This window comes from Melanotaenia boesemani, chromosome 20 (assembly GCF_017639745.1).
Source record: "Melanotaenia boesemani isolate fMelBoe1 chromosome 20, fMelBoe1.pri, whole genome shotgun sequence".
Taxonomy (NCBI): Eukaryota; Metazoa; Chordata; class Actinopteri; order Atheriniformes; family Melanotaeniidae; genus Melanotaenia; species Melanotaenia boesemani.
In genome coordinates this window covers 3,666,498-3,687,789 of record NC_055701.1, presented here as the reverse complement: position 1 = coordinate 3,687,789, position 21,292 = coordinate 3,666,498, and the positions used below count along the sequence as shown (strand labels likewise).

Genomic DNA, 21,292 nt, shown 5'->3' with positions numbered 1-21,292 from the left:
GCCACTCCCAGTTAAACCAACTCCTTAACCAAACCAAACAAAAAAACACTGCACGACACGAAGGACTGAAACAGCCAAATACCTTCGCTTCTTTTTTACAGCGATGTACCGTAAACCTCGGAGAGCTAGCAGGATTAGGTGAAACTAACTCACACCAGCAGAGGCATCAGCTTTATGGTAGCGGAAACCAGAAGAGACAGAAAAGAGTCGGTTAAGAACACCATCGCCTGGATTTACTCTGTTTAGCTTCTCCATCAGGACAGCAAAGATCAGAAGTCTGTCTGTGACATGGTGCATCATCCTGCTGGAAGTAGCATCAGAAGATGCTCCACTGTGGTCATAAAGGGATGGACATGGTCAGCAACAATACTCAGGTAGGCTGTGCTGGTTAAACCAGGACACGTTGGTACTAAGGGGCCCAAAGTGGGCCAAGAAAATCTCCCCCCACCATTACACCAGCAGCAGCCTGAAGCGTTGATCCAAGGCAGGATGGATCCATGTTTTCATGATGTTTCCAGCAGATTCTGAGCCGAGCATCTGAATGTGGAGCTGAAATGGAGACTCATCAGACCAGTAACGTTTCTCCATCTTCTATTGTCCAGTGTTGGTGAGTGTGTGTGAACTGTAGCCTCAGTTTCCTGTTCTTAGCTGGCAGGAGGCACCCGGTGTGTCTTCTGCTGCTGGAGCCCATCTGATGTGTTCAGAGATGATGTTCTGCAGACCTTGGTTAGAACCCGTGCTGATTGGACTTCCTGTTGTCTTTCTATCATCTCCAACCAGTCTGTCCATTCTCCTCTGACCTCTGACATCAATAACTGGATGTTTTGTCTTCTTCAGACCGTTCTCTGTGAACCCCAGAGATGGTTGTGTATGAAAATCGTCAGAAAAAATTACTATAAAATCAATAATGAAGTTTTTTTACATTCAAATAGAGACCATTTCATTTTTCCAACTTTTATTTAAAAAAAAAAAAGCCACATTCAGGGCAAACCGGGGGCTTCCCTTCCCTTCATCAGATACTTTGAGCTCCATCTCTGCCTGCAAATGAGCAAAGCTTTGGGGATTTCTGGCTTTAAATTCCATGAAGCTGCAGAGACTGAACGCCTCACACAACCTGACTGCAGCAAATTCCAGCGAGACGAAGTCCTCTAACTCCCCCCGACTCACTCCCACCGTCACTCAGGCAGAACAGGCCGTTGTTCGGGGGCTCAGAGGCAGATCCACGGCCGATAGGACAGGGATGGCGGAGCATTTACAGCCACGCTCAGTTGACCCACAACCGTCACGTGGAGCACGTTTAAGCTGCTACAGGCGTACGAGGAAAATAAGCAGGACATGTTTGATGTAGGCTAAAAGCAAGCATTCCTCCCAGTGTAGCCAGTCTGCGAGAAGACATGCAGCAGCGTCATTACAGCATTACAGAGAGGGGAACGTAATTTACTGGCTTGCCTTTTACAGTCCTCAGAGAAAACAGCTGAAACAGAAAAGGAGGCCAGAAAGAATGAGGGGAAAACTATCTGCAGTTTTCTGAGCAAAGACAAAACAACAGGCAGAGTTTCACACAGAAATCTGGTTATCGGCCGAATGGAATATGGAAACTAGAACTAATGTAGACTGATCTGTGGTTCCAGCTGCTGCAGGACAGATCTCATTTTTACTTTCAGCAAGTCCAAACTGCACGAACGATAATCCGATAACTCTGCAGAGGCTTTTTAAATCAGTCTCACAGACTGCATTTAAAGATGAGAAACCTTCCAGAACCACGTGTTCTGTGATAATACTCGCTGCTGTGCCACAGCACCAGATCCAAACGAAGAAGCAGGAATATCTGAAGGCTTAATATCTGCAGCCTACAGCAAAGAGATGGAGGCGGTGAACTCAGGAGAAGTTAAACGTTTAACTAGAGACTTTTTTTTGTTGCTGCACTTGCAGGTAGAAAATACAGAAAGTAGGATGCAGATATTTTTATAATTACTAAATATATGTAGAAAAAGCTAAGATACATCATTTTAAGAATATTGGGATTAGAATTAAGCTCAGTCATAATGGATCCAACGTCTAAAAAGACTTTTCTGATGAGCAACGGCCAGTTAAATATTTTATATGGCCTTAAATATTCTGCTACTGCTTATCAGTAATGATGTGGTGGTTATTGTTTCTCTAAAAAATAAAACAGAAAAGAAGCACACAGCTCCCAATATGAATAACGGTATACCAGTAAGATAAACTCTAACAGAGAAGAAAATGGACTTCAGGTGAATGTTTTATACATCAGGGTGTGATGTGACCTGGTTCTTCTCAAGCACTAAAATCAGACCAACAGAAACTTAAATGTTGCTTCAGAGTTTGCAGCTTCGGTTTCTGCATCTCTGAAGAGACGCCTGGACGCTGCAGAGCTGGTAAAACTTCTGTTTTTATTAGCTAATCACTCCGTTAACACAATGTCTGAGCTTTCTTTTTATTAGACTTGCAGCAAACAGGCTACAACACAACAAGTCATCTTCACTTTTCTCATCCTCTGATCTCACATCTCAACCTGAGTGAAGCCGGGAAAGGAAGTCACGTCCTGACATGACAGCCAGGCAAAGTGGCTGCAGCTTCAAAGCTGACCGGCATGAAAGCTGCAGGGACACCACAGCATGCTATCCTGCTCCGATCGGCCCTCACACACCACTTAAAAACAATCCTTTCATTGGTGTGGTAAACAGAGGACTTTCATCTTTCTTTAAGGGGGATCCAGGCAGGCTGCCGTCCTCAGCTGTGGGATGACTGCAGGACTCAGAGTCTGTAGCTGTGGCATCCACTGGCTCGAGCTGCCCTTTTCTCCCTGAATGAAGCTATTTATAGGTCTGAGTATTATGGACTGAAATGCAAGATTTCTGTGGCTGATTAGAGACAAAGGATGCCACATATGTGGAGCTTTGTGCTCCGATAGTCAGCTGCATCAGAAAGGAAACCCTTTAGGAAGCTCCAGACTGGCTGAAACATTCACAAGTTCTTGTCAAGAACCAAGAATTTGTTTTGTTTCTGACTCAGAAGAGAAGAGACTTCATAGAAAGCTACTCAGCAGTCAATACTGATTCTGTTCTTCTACAGATTTTCCCTGCAAGTTAAACACGATAACACACTTAAAATTAAGACAAGTTGGTTTGGATTAAATCTGTTTTCATTATGTGCAAAGAGGAAAAGTTAACCTCAGCTGCTGCCCTCCTCTTCCTCAACTCTCTCCAGCAGGAACTTTATTGAGGAGCCTCCACTTTGCTTGTGGCTGACTCTGCCAGCTGTGTGACCCTGAAAACCCTCTTCATTAACCTCTACAGTCCACAGCTGAACTCACTGGCAGGTGGCAGAACTCTGGAAACTTTCTTAGGTATTTTAACAGCCTCTGCAACAACATCAGGAAGTTTTCTTTAGCTCTTCGTTTCCACTTGGAGTCCAGAAAGTTAGTTCCGACAATGCGGCTTATTAATGAATCAATGCAAACAGTATAAACTGCTTTCCGCGGTGCAGAGAGGCGTTCAGGGCCTCTGCATGCCTTCACCCCGCGCAGTCTGATGGTTCAACTGGAGGAAAAAAGCTACTTACAGAATGGTGGTCTGAGGAGACACAGCCGGCACCGTTTCCAGGTTTAGATGCATACATCTCACGGTGGTTCGGAAACACAAACAGCGACTCGGACAACAAAGTGCAAACTGCGGTCCGTTAAAGGCGAACAGCAACAAAGCCGGCGCGAGGACACACCGAGAAAAGAGCTGGCCAGCGCGCAGCGCCATTGCTAGCAGTGAGCCGAGCAGAGCACAGAGCGCCAGCTGCCCCGCCGCACATCAAACACACACACACACACACACACACACACACACACACACACACACAGTGGGAGAGGCAGACCCACGCGCGCGCACAGGACACGCAGCTGTGGGGCAGCGTTACAGTCCGGATCAAGTCCAACTCAAAACTTCATGCCTGAAACTCTTTTATCCGCTTCCATTCATCCCACAACAGCCCCGACACGGAATAAAAGTTTCCTTTGGACTTCCACCGGAGTCACGAGAGGAAGCAAATTCCAACTTCTGAACCGGGTATAGCGCCCCCTAGTCCCAGCGAGGGAGTTTCAGCCACTGCTGTTTTTATTATTATTATTATTAATATTATTATTATTATTATTATTATTAATATTATTATACTTGGTTAGTTTAGCATTTATATCTGTGATGTATGGAATAACAGGAGTACCAGAAATGAAAATGGAATAGCAGATGTGTTCTAAAGATGCCTAAATAATCAAACAAATACTTTTTTTTCCAATTATAATTTACAGCCACTTTAAACACTTTTTGCAATGGCACATTTTCATTTATATATGTGATGTATGGAATAACACGAGTATCAAAATTAAATATGGAAAAGTACAAAAAAGGGGGGTAAAGGTTTGTGATGGACAACGTTTTAGTCACAACAAATATTTACATTAGTATCAAAATAAAAATGTAATAAAATAAGTATAGGAGTACCAGAGACTCAACTTTATAAAACAAAGAACAGATTTTAATTCAAATGTACATTTTTAACACTTTTTAGAGCCCCTGTTCTTGCATTTATACCTGGATTTATGAAATAGTCTGATTACCAAGTAGAAAACAAGATGAAAAGTAAAAAAAAAAAAAAGATCTATTTTCTATTGTAAGATCAGATTGTGACTCCCCCCCCCCCCCCCCCCCCCCCCCCCACCCCCCCCCCCCCCCCTTTTTTTATTTTAATTGCAGGTTACTTTTCTAACCCACAATAGAAGTGTAATTTTCTGACCTTTTAAATGTTTTTGTTATTATAGGCTATTTTTTTTTACATATGCCTACTTTTAAATAGAACAACTAAAAAATGAGAACAATATAATTCACAAAGTAACAGCAAATTTTGTAACTGAAAAGATTCTGATAAAAGTTTAAGACTTTGCAAATGCTTCTTTTTAGACTACTTTTTGCAAAAGAAAAATAATAAAACTAAATTATATAAGTGGTTGCACTGTTCTTGATGTGAATCTTTTTTTGCTAACACAGATACTTTTTCCATAAACTTATTTGTGTTTATGTGTTTACATGAGCCCATCTCATCTGGTATAAGGCCAGAGGCTCAATTTAAAACCATCTATTAATCTGCCAAGCATGTGGAGGGAAGCAGGAGTACCTGAAAATAACCCATTCATGCTGGAGGAAATAACCACAGTGGGATTTGAACTACGAACTTCTTGGTGTGAGACTAGAGTGTTAACCACACTGCCACTGTGCAGCCCACATCAATAAATGTGTAAATAAAAAAAAATGAATGCATGAACAGTAGATAAACTAAAATAAATTGGAAATGGAAACAAAAGCTGTTATGAAATGGGAATAACAAAAATATTCAAGAAACAACAAAAACTAAAGAGAATGTGAAGTTTCAGAGAATGTGAAGGTCAGAATGAATTTTTTTTATTCTTTTTGTTGGGGGGGGGGGGGTGACATATTGTAAGACTGTTTCTTAATCCAGGTCCTCAGGACCCGCTAAGATCCATGTCTAAAGCATGGTACACATAACGATTTTTGGGCTGTTTTTGTCCTGATTTTGTCTCATCCCGACCTCGGACGGCAAACGCCTGATCATCGTGAGATTTGTCCAATCATCATTTAGTCTGTGGTGTGTTACGAGCCGATTTGTCCCGATAATCTGCTCCGAAGCGGGTTGTAGCCGACAATGGGGAATATTAAACATGCTCAATATTTCAGAGCCGATTTCTGAGGAACGCCTACGACTCGGGCATTGTGACTACATGGATGGTAACGTGGTACAGAATGTAGCCAATCAGAGAGCGAGCTGGCTGGGGAACAAGGAAGTAAATAAAGTCCGTGTTATTTTTTCAGTTCTGCCTTTTTCTGTTAACAGTAGTTCCAAGACCACCATCATTCCCCCGTCCTGTATGTCTTCTTCCATGCTGTGTGTTGTGTTTTCCGATTGTTACTATGTTTCTTCTTCTCTGTTTTTTGCCAGTTGTTGCTATGGTTCTTCTTCGTTTTTTGCTGGTTGTTGCTATGGCTCTTCATCTTCGTTTTTTGGCGGTTGTTGCTATGGTTCTTCTTCTTCGTTTTTTGGCGGTTGTTGCTATGGTTCTTCATCTTCGTTTTTTGGCGGTTGTTGCTATGGTTCTTCATCTTCGTTTTTTGCCGGTTGTTGCTATTGTTCTTCTTCGTTTTTGCCGGTTGTTGTTATGGTTCTTCTTCTACGTTTCGACGTTTGTCCGGCTCGGAGGACTAGATTGTAGATTAGTTGCAGGACAGCATTGTCATGTGCGTTATAGGCGCACACCACACACATCATGACCAAAACTGATTTCTTTTTTTTTTTTTTTTATCTTCAAGTGTGAGGTCTCGACCAGATAAAAATCTCATAAGATTAAAAAAATCGTTATGTGTGTACCAGGCTTTAGACGTGTTCCTACCCAACACACCTGATTCAGTTTAAAGTTGTTAATCAGGTTCTTTGCAAGCCTGTTAACAAGCTATTCATTTCATTCACGTGTGTTAACGCAGAGTTACCCAACATGCAGGGCAGTGGACTGAGAAACACTAATGTAAGACTACCCTCTAAAATCATTTTCCACTTCTACCCAACATAAAATATTGATAAAGACGTCTGCATGCTATAATTATCCCAGGGTTTACTTCATAAAAGCAGCCAAAACATTTTGCAAAATGGTGTGTCTAAACCATCATGTTAGCCATCGTAAAGTAACTTAATTAAAGGAGCAGAAGCCCTTTGAAATTAGAAAAATGAGTATATGTTAAATAAATTCAATAACAATGAAATACACTGAAAAACTTTATCAACAGAAAGAAACATGATGCCAACAACATCTAAAATACCGTAAAGAGGTAGCTAATGTGAGCTAGTTTGCTAATATCTAGGGGAAATGGCAGTAGTACTGTAAGAAATGTTTTAAATCAGTCCTGGTAGATCTAATATTAGCGAATATTCACTAACTGGATTACTTATGAGCCGAATTTTTCCAGAATCACATTTTAAACGGCTACTGCAATAGAAACCATTGAACGCTAGCTTAGCCTGTTTTGTACCTGTAACACCTACTTGCAAGATGCACCTGCCCCTAATGCTCAGCTGGACCGTGAACATCTCATTAGACAGTTTGTGGAGATACAGTCATGTAACTTTCACATTTTCATTGCTTTTGCATTCAAATACATACACTGCTGCTTCTTACCTGATTCCAACACATCCTCCTCTTCACGTGCTTTTAATAAATTCACCCATTTCCCTACAAATCTGATAGATTGTTTTAAAAAGTAATGCAGCATCCTAAGTTTAACCACAAAATCTAAGCTTTCAGTTGCGTTGTTATAAATTTTAATTTGCTGACATCTGCTGGAACATATGGGAATTGTATGACAAAAATATTCAAACAGGCGCAAGACAGTTCGTGCATATATATATATATATATATATATATATATATATATATAGACACATTTTGAAAACATATTGAGTTATTAAGGATCATAAAATTTGCATTTAGCATTAGTGCAATTGTAAACAGTAGCAACAACTGAAAAAAGATCTGACAGCCTGTTTTTCTGCCTTTTTCTGGAGCTGGAACTCTGCTCAGTATCATTGCTGGAAGGACGTTGTGTGTGCTGTTGTTGGCAAGCCAGTCTGTCATTGTTAGCTTTTCTATCACTAACACTTCTATCCCCTTTGCTGTTCATGCTTATATAACCTGACAGACTGCAGGCGCCGAGTCAACAAGGGCTTTGTTTTTGCAGAGTAGAGATTAAACAATAAACCAAGATACTCTGCGATATCTCCCTTTGACAAAACCTGCATGAGTGGTCTTCATTACAGTACATCCAAAGCAAGGAAACTGATGTGTGCCTTTACCTCGTTGCTGAAGTGAAATAACCACATATGTCTAAAGAAAATTTGAGCACTATGGCCAGAACTGAAAACCTGAAGGACAAAAAAAAAGATATTGCATCTCTTGAAATGCATTTATGACTCATAGGTCATACAGTTAGTGCTCAGACTGACTTGAATACCTTAAAAACCAGATTTTATTTAGACAAAAAGTTGAAAGTTGATGTTCTGATAATCCTTTTAGCGAAGTGAGTGAGCTGCGTGGTTTCCCTGAATCACATACAGAACAGTGTGAAGCTGCAGGGTTTGGGTCTGCTGCCATCTGCTGGACAATTTCAGAACAACAACCACATAAAAATCCTGATCCTCATCCATTAATATCTTCTCATGAATCTTCTGTTCTTACACTGCGCTTAAGTTTAATAAACCTTCTGTCAGATTAACAAACATGTATGTAGACCTCAGAATGTTTCATATCTTTCCTCTTAGATAGTTCGACCAATCTCTCCAGAAATTGAAAGGACATACCAGTTGGCCCTGATTGACACAATAAACACCTCAATGATGCCCATAAAAAGGTAAAAAGACTGAAGGGCCCGTGCAGACAGAGACCAAGAAAAATAAACAAAATGTCAAAAGACTGCATGTAAATAAGGAACAAAAAGAAAAGAAGATGCATTGAAGCTGATTTTCCTTATTTTTACATTTATAAAGTTACAAATCATCACAAGGTTAGATTCAAATCAGATAAAGCAGTTTTATGTACAAATGTGTCATTAGTTATTCCTGAACTTGAACAGCAGCCTGGTCCATGAACGCATCAGGACCAACATTCTTGTGGTGTCGTGGCTAAAGAGGAAAGTGGTACACCATAGAATAAATGTTTATCTCTCTTTACATCCTGAACCTTCTAATCAGATCAAATTTATTTGTATAGCACATTTAAAAAACAACCAAAGTTAATTGAAGTGCTGAACAAAAAACAAAAATTCTACAGTTGGTGCAGCAAACGACCTGCGGTGTGTAAACACATCCAGCATCATACCGGTGATGGAGCGAGTGGATCCGATGAAATAAAACCTCCAGGTGAGTCTGAAGGCTGGCCAGTGGTGTCATGAACCAGGACGTCGGGGTATAACCTGCATCTCCTAATAAAACTGATCACTAGAATGAAAAGACACTGTTGGTAGAAATGTTAGTATTGAATTCCACATTCAGCAGGTGGATCTGGGAGTCTCAGTTGACATGAATGGAGGGATATTTTTGGTGTGGTGGTCGGCTCGTGGACCAAAGCAAATAATAATAATACACATTTTATTACACAACTGAAACGTAACTCTTAACCAAAACAAATAAGTCACAACAAAACAAAGCGTCAGGCCCTAAAGGTCAGACGGACCAGGTTCCACCCCGGAAAGGACCTTTTATGGAACATGGAGACCCTGGCCAGCTGTCTCTAATCTGCCATCAACACCAAGACCTGCAACACAAAATCAAAGCAATCAACACAATAAGACCCACAGAAGCCCATCGGGTCTTTGTGAAAGCCACAACCTTCGTAAAAAGTTCTTGTTTGGTGAATGAGGATCGTTTACAGAATGAAAACACAAATCCTTTTACAGGCCTCTGGCAACACATTTTTCTTTATTCTGAGTAAGATGTGTCAACATCCAGCATGACAAAAATTGTACAAAGTTCACAATTTATAAATGAAATATCACAGCAACTTGTGATCTCACACATTTATAGCAAAATTAAAATGTCAACAAATCCATGCTGTGTAGTAAAAAAATAAATCAAACTTCAGTTCCACAGAGAGCACAATAGTTTATACAAAATCCCGTCTTTGTTAATGGTCACTGAAATCAACTTCAAAATGAACTGGCTCAAACAAAATAATAAACTCTGATGAATTCACAATAATTTATATGAAAATTCAGCATTCTAAATATGTGACAACCCTTTTTGTGTTCCCTATAGATAGTCACAGATAACTCTTTTCAGATTTATTAATGCACCAACATCAGATGAGCAGCCGGTTTGTGCTTTAAAATCCCTTTTTCCATTTTCACCCATAATGAGAATTAATTCAAAAACTGGTACTAGCTATTTACTCTACTGAAGCATTACTATATTGGCAAAAAGCTGCAGACACGATGCTGTGGAAAAAGGCGTATGCAGTCATGGATGATGGGTAGTAGAGTCCTGAACCAGGACAGTAAAGTACAATAGATGAGATTCAGTCAGGTGAACCACAAGCACCTTTTGCATTAGCTCTCAAAAAGGCAAATTCTGAACATGATCGCTAACAACTAGGATAACAGGATGGAGGGTGCGTACTCTCAGGCATAAAGATGTGACGCTAGATTGTATCACCCCGCAAAGGTTTCCAAGCCTTCGCCTCCTCTGCTTTTTTTATTTCTTTTTTATTTTAAAACCTTGAATTGATTGACTATTTAATCCTTTGTACAGTGATTAGATATAAAGTGCTGCTGGGGGATAACTTCATCTTCCTAAAACATAGCAAAAATGAAAGAACTTTGTTCATGTTTTTACACTTGATAACAGATGCTAATAATCATCCTTTTTGTCTGATTTCAAAGTCCCTGTTCTTCCTCTCTTTGCCTCCGTGGTAGTAAATCCACACCTGCAGTGGCTCCAAGCAGTTGGTTGCTCCAATCGTGTGCCAAAGAGGTCACCTGGAAAATTGCACGCCGCCATACGCAAGGATAATATCTTCAAGGACAAGTGCAAATAGTCTACTGGCACATAAGTGGGGACAGTGACCCTGTAAGTCCCGCCGTCATACTCTATAAATTCTCTTTACAAAACCCTCGGAAACCGTCTTCAGGCTCTCGGGTACTGCTTTTAGTTTTCTGTAAGAACATCAAAACATGGAAACGAAGGTGTCCCTGTGCAAAATCGTACAGAAAAAAAGTGGAACTCATATACTTTTGCCTCTAAAACTCAATTTCCAGGTTCCCTCCTCTTTTTTAAAAAGACTTTTGTATTAAAAGATTTGTATAAAAATCAATATTTTACATAGGCTATATTAAAAAGATTCATGTTACCCCGCTATGCTTATAAACAAGAAATTGCATATACCCAACCTTTTTATTTCCTTTGCAGATTGCATCGCGTACACCTCCTATAAACAAATGATTTAGTAGCTATATTGCTGAGACGTTTCATGATCCGAGCAACACAAAATTGAGCAGATTTGATGCTAGAGAGGCTAAACTGTGGCCTCTGCAGCTAATTGTCTTTCACATCTTTTCTACGTCGGACTAATTAAAGATGATCATGTGACCACGCGTGACGTGTTCCTGTAGGAGCAAATTGGCTCTCCTAGATACGGGAATGGGATTTCCACCATCGGGTTTCCGTGTAATGATGTTTACAATATAACTGTTCATTCATACATTCATACATACGTCAGGTCAGTTTCCTCCCCGGAAGTCGTTTACAGCACCGATTAAAAACGCCCCCACCTACAGCGACACATCTTTTTACTCCTCTTCAGAAACAAAAGCACAAACGTTTCTCAAGCATCTTCAGAAAATAAAGCAATTCGCAAACCAGTTTTGCTCTTGAACAATCTACACGCAAGAAGAAGAAGAAGAAGACGAAGAAGAAAAAAAAACATCAAGTCCAAAATCGTCCACTGAGGAGAAAAATAAGTAGCTTCCTCCCTGCTTGTAGTTTTTACATTTTTATTTCCACTTTTTTCATCTAAAATGCTTCGTTGTCGAGCGATAAAAAGAACCTCCGTTGTCTGTAGCGTACTGTTCAGAAATATACACTAAAAATGTGCATACATGAGCAGCTAGAAACATTACATGACACTATGTCAGCTCATATGAAAACGTACAAAATGTGAATGTCCTCAAAAACTATTTTGCAGTTTACTCCTTTATGTTCTTCCTCAAAGCAAGACCCAAAAAAAAGAAAGAAATGATTTTGAGGTCTTTTCTAAGCATATACCTCTTTTTTTTAAGAACAGAACTTAGAATATATAACACTATGTAAGTTACTGCACCGAACCGTCGCTGCCTGGGGGCAAGGCCTCCCCTCGCTGCATGGTTACACTTGGATTCCTTGAACTGCTTGCTTGATGTTTTCCAACAGGGCCTTGTTTTCTGCGCTCTGGTACTGGTCTTGGTTTGAGTACATATCCGTTAGAGTGGTGACGTAGGCGTCAAAGTTCTGCTCGCTTAGGGGCTCCTGCAGGACCAGAAAACAGGGAGGTTATACTGGAAAGAAAACCAGTTTCATTTGTACAAACATAACTAATTTCATCCATATGAAAGAGCTGGGTGTGTCATGTTTCCCTCATGATCCACACAAAGTCTATTTCTGTTCATTTTAAAGCGCTTTTCTAGAAATGTTCTTCATATTTTATACATAGTGTTTTTCTGGTCGGCTTCTCTACAAAGTTCTGTATTTGTAGCTGCAGAATGGTGCAAGCTCAGTTGGATAAAAAGTCCTTGTTTTGCTACAGCAGCACTGCTGCTCTCAGAAAACCATTATTTCTGATGGCTGGCGGCTTGCTGTGCAGCTGAATGACGCATGCAGGCTGCACGCTGTGACCAACACTCACAGGCTTCCTTTTAGGATGTTTTCTGTTTTCTTTCAGAAGTTAGTTACCACAGAAAGGGGGAGACTTCTGAGGGGAAAATAATGTGAATATATATATATAAATCCTACACTAACCGTCCACTTTATCAGCTCCACCTGTTCACCTGCTTCTTAACACAAATATTGAATCAGCCAATCACAAGGCAGCATCTAGTCATGTAGACATGGTGAAGACGACTTGGTGAAGTTCAAACTGAGCATCAGAATGAGGTAGAAAGAAGATTTAAGTGACTTTGAACACGGTTGTTGGTCTGAGTATTTACTGGGATTTTCACACACAACCATCTCCAGGGTTTCCAGAGATGGTCTGAAGAAGAGAAAGAGAAAATATCTAAAAAGATCTATTATTTAAATGGATAAAATACAACAAAAAATGACAGCAGCCAAGGTCTGCAGAACAGCATCTCTGAACACACAACATGTCCAACCTTGAAGCCGATACAGCAGCAGAAGACACACCGGGTGTCTCCTGCCAGCTAAGAACAGGAAACTGAGGCTACAATTCACACACACTCACCAACACTGGACAATAGAAGACGGAGAAACATTGCTGGTCTGATGAGTCTCCATTTCAGCTCCACATTCAGATGCTAGGCTCAGATTTTCTTGGCCCACTTTGAGCTGTCATGTCAATATGGAGCAAAATCTCTGAGAAATGTTTCCCACACCCTGTTGAATCTATCACACCAAGAATGAAGGCAGTTCTGGAGGAGAAATGAGGTCCAGCCAGGTGCTAGAAGGTGGACCTGATAAACTGGACGGTGAACAGATCACTGGAGCTGCTGGTCAGGATTAGTTTGCTAATTTTAGGTCTAAATGTGTCAGCAGCAGTGAATGGGATGTAGAATACTTTCCCATCTGGTTTTATACTGTAACAGAAACAGGAGCAGAAAAGTTTTAGGAGCCAGGTGTGTGGACAGTTTAATAAAATATGATGCCTGCTGTTTAAATTCCAGTCTATCTAGTCTACACTCGACTCAGTCTAGATCTTTTACTCAGAAGCATAGCGAGCTAAAATCCTTACAAATCAGAAATAAATAAAAATGAAGCTGTTGATTCCTTATTAAAAGTGAATTAACTGAAACATGCAGAAATACTGCAGACATTTACTGTCCAACTCTGATTCATGGCTTCAATATAACACGTTACAATAGCCGCTAGATTATTTATATTCTAACACTGCTGTTAAGACTTCCGTCGCAAAGCCCACAGAAAATAAACTCTTCTCATTTAGAAATGTTTGGCCAGTTTAAAGAAAATCTTTCCAAAGTTTTGGAAGTTTGTAGCCTGCTTCCTGCCGTACACAGCACCAGAGTGTGTGTGTTGATTTTGGTTTTCCTGCATCTTTCTTTTCCCTCCATTTTCAGGTGTCAGTATCTACAGAACTTCACCACATGGGAAATTGAAATTTGGTACGATAACACGCCTCCACCTACTCTCTCAGAATATACAAAAAGATCTGTCACATGTCATAACTGGTAGGCATGCGAGCCCCTCAAAAATGGGGGGAAAAGGTTTGTTGCTCGACCATGTTTGCTCCTTCAGAAAACAACTTTGTGTATTCCTCAGCTTCTTGATTTTCTCAGAGCTTTGAGGTGAAAACATGGACTGCTGAAAGCATCTATGGTTGGACAGATGTGTGCACTGGTTTCTGGACGGCAGTCTCTCCAGATCCCCAAAAAAGTTTCTGTGTCAGATTTTCGTTGGCCCTTAACCGGGTGAGGGAATGTATAAAAAAATCTAATCTTTATTTAATGTTCAAGGATTAATTTTTCTTTTTATACTTTTTATTTTTTCTTTTGATCCTAAATACGGGGAAATTTCACCACTTGCAAATATTGAAATTCCTCAATAGCAGACCACTGTAGCTTGCTTAATAGTTAAATTTTTATCTGTTATAAGTCTAAAACATACTGACCATTGCATCTTAAAATTACATTTACTTGTCACAACATGAGCATTTTTATAAAGTTTTTACCAAATCTTTTAAGTTGCACAGTCATACAGTTCAGGTATTCGTTTCAATTTCTCCGTGACTTTTTTACGATCTTCTTAATTTAGAAGAAATGAACCCCCCCCCTCCCCCCTTTTTAGGTATAAAAGCTTAAATAACATTTGTGGTACAAAAATCCTCCTTCATCCACTTTTAAACACGCCTGAAGAGGTTAATCACTGTAATGTGAAAGCTAAATGTTAGCATCTGTGTTAGCAACGAGCCACAGTGGCGTAAACGTTAGCTTGCTGCTACCTGTGTACTAAAACACCTGTTAACCGAATAATGAGACATTTACTGAACACTGTGAGTTGTCTTTGCCACGACCCACCCCAGAAAAGGTTCAACTGGGACCAGTAAACCATCAGACCTGTTGTTACTGGGTCTGTTTATTAGAAAACGCTGCTTTAGTAAATGTTTTTATTTATTAGACCTAGAAGTATTTATTCTGAATAAATTACTGAATAAAAAAGGTTTTTTTATTAAAAATTTTTATATATTAATATTTTCAAGTCATTTTGAGCTTTTTTTAAAAAGATTTTTCTGATGCAGCAGTGCGTAACACTTTCTTCTTCCTCACCACATTCAGAAAAATAATAATAATAATAATAAACTGCTGTTTTAGTTGTGAAAAGTTCTCTGTGGGTCCAGATGCATGTTGGTACACAATAAAAATGGGGGCTTTACATTATTGTTTTAGAAATGGGGGCCCTGCAGAAAAAGTTTGTGAACCCCTGCAGTGAAGAGGATTTGTCATCAGTGCTGCAGATAAAGGCTGAGCATGGATTTCGTTCATTTCATGGATTTAAAATGCAGTTTTCTAAGCCGACCAGATGCTTACTCATTACAACTAAAAGTGACTTGGACTTGCAAAAAATGTATTAAAGGTTAACTAGAAAGAGGCAAGACTAGATAAACTAAAAAAATTCTGCTATATGGTCGAGCATGTGCAGATTGGTTTTCACAATGTTGCTGTTGCAAAAGCACAACAGTAGGGGGAAACAACGAGCAACAAACTACCGGATCCTCTTCCATTTATTTTCTTTTTTAGGAAAATGATCGGTATTCACATTTTAGTATTACATAAGTGGTGCTTATTAACATCTATATCAGCAGTTTTGGTTCTTTAGCTTTATGGGAAACTTACTTGCTGGTGCAGCTGTAGGCAGCTGTTGTTCCTCAGAGGAGCCTCTTTGTGTGCCAGTGGTTTCTGGAGAAGGAAAGGACGGACAGGTTCCTGTCAGCTCCATGAGAATGAGGAGCTCTTCTAACAATCAAACAGTCGAGTGTAGTATCTCAAAGGGGCAATAAGCGGAAATTCATCATTTCTAGATTGGAGGAATTAAAAAATGTCCATGTGAAGAACTGGAGGTATAATTAATTCGGAGCATGTTGTTACACTCCGTCTCTCTATGTCGATCTCCAGCCCCGTGTTGACCAGCCGGTCCGGCCGTGCGTTCGTGTACGTTCACGTGAATCCGCCGCCTCGTCTCTCCTCTCGAAGCCCTCGGTTCTCCGTCCCTATAAAAGGCTTCAGCCAGCGAGCAAAGCAGCGCATATTTTCTAAGCAAAAAGGCGGAGAGCAGAACAAAACTTTGACCAGAAGACGACCAGGATCTGACATTACCTTAAAAAAAAACATCTGTTGGCGAAGAAGTTGCCGGATAGAAAAAGGGACATAACCTGGATTAACATTGGCCTTGTTTTCCAAAGAGCACTGCGAGAGCTAAAGCAGCTACAGTTTGACTGGAAGCTAGCTCTTCTCCTGGACAGCAAGTAACAACATAAACGTTATAAGTTACTTCAACATGTTTTACAAAATGATGATAATGTTTTGTTCAGTGTGTTTGCAGTTTTGTTTGTAAACGAGGCGAGTGGGGGGAAGAGGTAGAGGGTTTCGCTCTACAGGCAGAAACAACAGCAAACCTTGCGGTGGAGCGATTTCGCTTATTGCCCCTTTAAAGACTGTAGACCTACATTTAAAAAAGGAGAAAAATACAGCATATTGATGAAGACGAGCATCAGGACAAGACTCCGTGATGATATAAGGAAGTATCATCAGTAGGAATTAGTACTGGACTTTTTTTTCAGAGCATCTGCAGGATGTGATTATGAAAAGTGCTTTCACAAAGGAAAGGATGGTTAACAGTGATTTTGATTCATCCCTTTGTCAGCGAATGGTCCATTATGTAAGAGGATACCAGGAAGAAATGGTGTGAAGGATGAAACCAGAGAAAAAATAATGTGAGATTATTATGAAAGCTCTGGCAACAAAACAAGACAAAAGAAAGACAAAAAAAGTCTGCTTTAACATGACAGCCAAAAAACCTCAACATGTACTGATTTAAATCTGAGTATGCCCTCATTTCACAACTCCCCCTTCATGCACATAAAGCTGGGGATAAATACACAAATCATTTGGTTATGCTGCGACTTGCTGGCTCGCCGTTCCTGGGGGCCCTTACCATATGAGGGAGCTGGACATTAGCTAAACTGTTAATCAGTGACTGGCTGAGGTTGGCCAGCTCATGCAGGAGAGATTCATTTTGCTGTTCAATCACCTTGTTTTCCTCCTCTATGGACTTCAAGTTGGACTCCATGGTTGTGATCTGCGGAAAGGGAGGTCGGATGACAGCGTGTCACAGCGGACGTTTGCAGGCAGCGACGTGATGCCGTGCGACAGGACAGAAAGTGACTCACCTGTGTTCTGAGTTTGATCATGTCTGCCTCCACTTGTGAATTGGATTCACTTAAATCTTTGATTTCTTCGTCCAGCTGCTTGATCTCCTCCTCGTGGTCCAGCCCTGCAGACGATGCAACACCTCACTGTCAGGACTGAAACCCCCAAACAAACCTGGATGTCGTGTGTGTCTTCATGGAGTTCCTGATTGGCTGCATTGTGTGTTGGTGGTTGTAGTTACCGTTGCTGCCTCGTTGCTGCTTTATTGTTAGCATTTCCACTCCGGAGAGCCTGGCTTTCCTCATGGCGGAGGTGGCCCGTGGACAACCTGATAGACTGCAGGTAGAGAAAGATGTTTCAGGACAGAGCCGCTATGATTACAGACTGCTGGGATAATTCCTGGAGAAAAAAGTGTCATGAAATACATATGATTAAAATAATAAAAAAGAAAGAAAAGAAAGAAAAAACAAAAAAAAAAACCAAGTAAAGCCCTGAACTTTAGTTTTAGTTAAACTGATCGATGCAGAGACAAGCTGAGGAATATGCAAGAGGCCGGGCTAACTCGTGTCCACGTTCGCAAAATACTAAGTAAGGCAAAAGTGTGGAGCTCAGGGGAGTTCAATCAAATAAATACACACACACACACACACACACACACACACACACACACACACATATATATATATATATATATATATAGAGAGAGAGAGAGAGAGAGAGATATTACAACATCAGTTGAGAGATATGAGTTAATGAATGGCAGAGAAAGAGCGTCCCCCTTTTTATTAAATCTACCCACAACACACACTCCCATCAACACATATTCTCTCTGATCCTGACATTCCAGCCACGTTCCCACCTCCGATGTGTCAGGAAGCTGCCGCTGACATGCCCCGAGCCGTCGCAGCCCGGTGTCGGGCAGGACATGCCCTCTGTCTTCCCAGATTTCCACGTGAACTGAATGCCGTTAAGGTAGCCGTCTTTCTGTCTCTTGGCTGCGATGGGACATCCCGATGCACTTCTGTGGGACGCATACTTCCCCGTCACGTGTCCCTGGCCGTCGCAGCCCGGGACCGGGCACCTGTGGAGGAACAAAGCAAAACTAAATCAGACTAACTTTCCTCCTCTTCCATCTTTTCACTGCAGGGAATGACCTGCTAGTTTGAGCTTCTGTCTCTGAGGACAAGACCAAAAACTACATGAGAACTAATCAGATTTTTCTGTTTCCCTCGGTCTCCTTTAGTTTGATAGAAAAAAAATGATGGTGTTATTTTGATGCAGTCACAGTGGTTGCCTTATCACAGATTTAGGACAATACATCAAAACCAGATGCAATGAGGCAGAAAATTATTCAGAAACAGCAGGTTTTATTCACCTTCATGGCTTTTTGGCTGCATGCAGACACAGAAAGACCCAAATCAACTCTCTGGTTTCTGTCTTTTTCAGATCCGTCTCAAGCCAAAGGAAACAGTTTAACCAGTAAAAGCCCGACATGAGATATTTGTCACATGCAGTTTGAGACATTTTGCTTCACTTTATGGTATAAACTTTGCTCAAAATCCTGTTAAACACAATCTAATACTTGTCTTCTGTCCCTAATAGATACCCAGAAGCAGAAAACCACATTATAATATTTTTAATATCTGGTGTTCAAACTCCCCCTGAGATCCTTTCATTTTCCCTATATAGGAGACGGCGTGGTCGTCTTGTAGCCTGAGGGTTGCCGGTTCAATCCTCGGCCTGCTGAGCTCATGTCAAGGTGTCCCTGAGCAAGACACCGAACCCCATCAGTGTGTGAATGTGTGTGTGAATGGGTGAATGTGCTGTACTATGTAAAGTGCTTTGGGTGTCATTCCAGGTACAGAAAAGAGCTATATAAATAAAAGCATTTAGCATTTCCTATAAATGTCAGAAAAAAACCATGTTGCTCCAAGGTAAAATCCTTTCTGTGCATTTAATGACTACGATTAAATGTTCACCAACCATTTTTCCAAAATTTGGAACAATGAACAAATTTAAAAGATAAAATCTTCTAAGTTAAAAAGACTTAAAAACACCGTACTGTGTCTGTAGACGGTGCTTTTATAGAACTACAAAACTACAACAGGAGACGGGATTGTTCTCTATTTCCTGTTTTCCTACTTTTCATTTGTTAGAATATGTTTTCTTCACTCCTTCAGTGTAGTTAGGAGATTTTTTTTTATCTTTGTTTGGATCTTTTTTAATTAAAATAAATAAATAAAAAACACACAAACAACAGTTAAATTACAAAAAAGATGTAAAAATCTAACGCCTCATTCATATTTAGTAACCTGTAATTTATATATTTAAAAATCCTCCATCTGGTTGAGTTTGCTGTCAATCACCTTTCTGATAGAAAAGGGAATATTTTGGGATTACTTCTGTGCAGTAAAATCCTGGAAGAAATATTTAGTGTGTATTTTGTGTAAAAGTACATGATATAAAGAAGTTATATCTTTAAAAAGTGCTGATTTCTTCCATATGAGTACGAGCTGAAAGCTGAATTTACTGTCACATGATGCATTTTTTCCACTTCGACCCCATGAAGTATGTCGATCAGTGGTTCCCGAACCTTTTGAGCCGCGACGCCCAAGAAAACATATGTTGTGACTATTAGAAAGTTACTTAATGTGTCTTTAAACGCTATCATTAAACAGATATGAATGTGGGACAGATGTGTGGGTAAAAGGACAAAAATGACCTTTTTTAGTGTAACAGAAGGCCATTTTTTGTTAAACTGCTTTTGTTCATCTTACCTCTTCCCTAAATATTAAAGAAAGAAAAACATTCTGCAAAGCAGAAATATTATAGAAGATATCTTCTCACACTGAACAGATGATTTAACGCCTCGTCTTTTTGGATTAGAAGCATGATGACAAAGAACATGATTTGCACAGAAATGTCAGATTCATTTTCAGACAGTACGTTACATTCCTGTAAATAATCACAAGCAGACAAAGTGTCTGATGTGCACGTTGCCTCTGCAGCTTCTCGTTATGCTAGAGTGCACAGTGCATCGTGGGTAACGTAGTGTGTAGTAGCTTTATCTTTCACCCCTGACAGGTAACATCCTGACTTCATGTTTAAGTCAGTTTTGAAATACTTCAGTCACACTGTGTGAGTTTGTTCTTCATTTACTTTAATCAAGGTAATCAACCTGAATTTTAAGTCTCTGAATGTGACATGGTTTTAGAGGAAGAGGGGTCGTGGCCTCGGTCTGGTGCAATCAGTTTTTCAGGCTGAATGGTGTCCATCAAAGTGTTGGAGAGAATAATGAAGGAAAAAGGAGTCTGCACAAATACTTGAACGAACGCTGCTTTAATCGTGTTCATTGCTTCATCTTTCTGAATCTCCACACGAAACAACGTTGATTCACACAGGACATCATTAGAAAGACGATTAATCAGCTGATAGATTTAAAGGTAACTTTTTTTACGTTTCATTGGCAAAACGATGAATCAGTAATTTGAGAAAACTGCTGATCTCAGCATTAAATTAGTTTGAAACATCAGAGAGTGGTAAAAAAAACAAAAAACAGCGTAGATCAGACCAACACTGCAGCCCAAAACATTAAGAAAGGGTGCAGTAAAACGGATTTTCTTACTTTTTATCTTTTCTGCAGAACTGAAACTCTTTGATCTCATGAGTCAGGTTTATAAACAGTCATCTTATTATGAAGAGAAGATCCTGACACGGTTTGCTGTGACAAACCTTCCTCTGAATCCAGCAGAATGACAAGCTGGAGAATGGACAAAGTGTGTTGTTTGTGCTCTGCACCACCAGAGAAATCAATGCAGCTGCAGGGCTGAGGCCACAGAGGCCCATTGTGGGATTTAGGTAGAGTCAATCAATCTCTCTCTGCCTCTATCTCTCCTCTCTGCTCGCCTCTTTGTCTTTCTCTACTGGTGAGTCTGCAGGAGTTCACCAGAGACTGCAGAGCCTCCTCCCGTCTAAACCACTTCTGGAGTTCCTCCTACACCTTAGCAACTCATGGCACATCTGTTCCACCAGAGCTGGAACTGACTAATTCCTGCTTACAGGAAAGCATGTCACGTATTCGG

General features: G+C 40.3%; 2 protein-coding genes and 1 long non-coding RNA gene across 11 annotated transcripts in view; 1 reads left to right on the top strand and 2 right to left on the bottom strand.

Moving 5' to 3' along the window:
- Nucleotides 1-4,057, bottom strand: part of LOC121630846 (peroxidasin) — a 65,345-nt gene extending 61,288 nt beyond the window's left edge. For 2 of the 3 annotated variants that reach the window (XM_041971352.1, XM_041971353.1), the window contains exon 1: nucleotides 3,586-4,056. In XM_041971352.1, coding sequence (XP_041827286.1) covers nucleotides 3,586-3,773 — 188 coding nt within the window. In that variant the 5' untranslated portion in view covers nucleotides 3,774-4,056. Of the gene's footprint in view, nucleotides 1-3,585 lie in introns of all 3 variants that reach the window. The other variant, XR_006008606.1, reaches the window with a different exon arrangement.
- LOC121630851 lies at nucleotides 792-20,786 on the top strand. Its single transcript, XR_006008609.1, has 4 exons — nucleotides 792-879; nucleotides 13,264-13,267; nucleotides 14,942-14,946; nucleotides 20,775-20,786. It is a non-coding gene; the product is annotated as an uncharacterized LOC121630851 (long non-coding RNA).
- Nucleotides 9,527-21,292, bottom strand: part of myt1lb (myelin transcription factor 1-like, b) — a 132,058-nt gene continuing 120,292 nt past the window's right edge. For 5 of the 7 annotated variants that reach the window (XM_041971354.1, XM_041971355.1, XM_041971357.1 and 2 more), the window contains 6 exons: nucleotides 18,070-18,291; nucleotides 17,452-17,546; nucleotides 17,231-17,334; nucleotides 17,092-17,139; nucleotides 15,678-15,740; nucleotides 9,527-12,123 (listed from right to left, as the gene is read on the bottom strand). In XM_041971354.1, coding sequence (XP_041827288.1) covers nucleotides 11,983-12,123; nucleotides 15,678-15,740; nucleotides 17,092-17,139; nucleotides 17,231-17,334; nucleotides 17,452-17,546; nucleotides 18,070-18,291 — 673 coding nt within the window. In that variant the 3' untranslated portion in view covers nucleotides 9,527-11,982. Of the gene's footprint in view, nucleotides 12,124-15,677; nucleotides 15,741-16,995; nucleotides 17,140-17,230; nucleotides 17,335-17,451; nucleotides 17,547-18,069; nucleotides 18,292-21,292 lie in introns of all 7 variants that reach the window. The other 2 variants (XM_041971360.1, XM_041971361.1) reach the window with 1 other exon arrangement.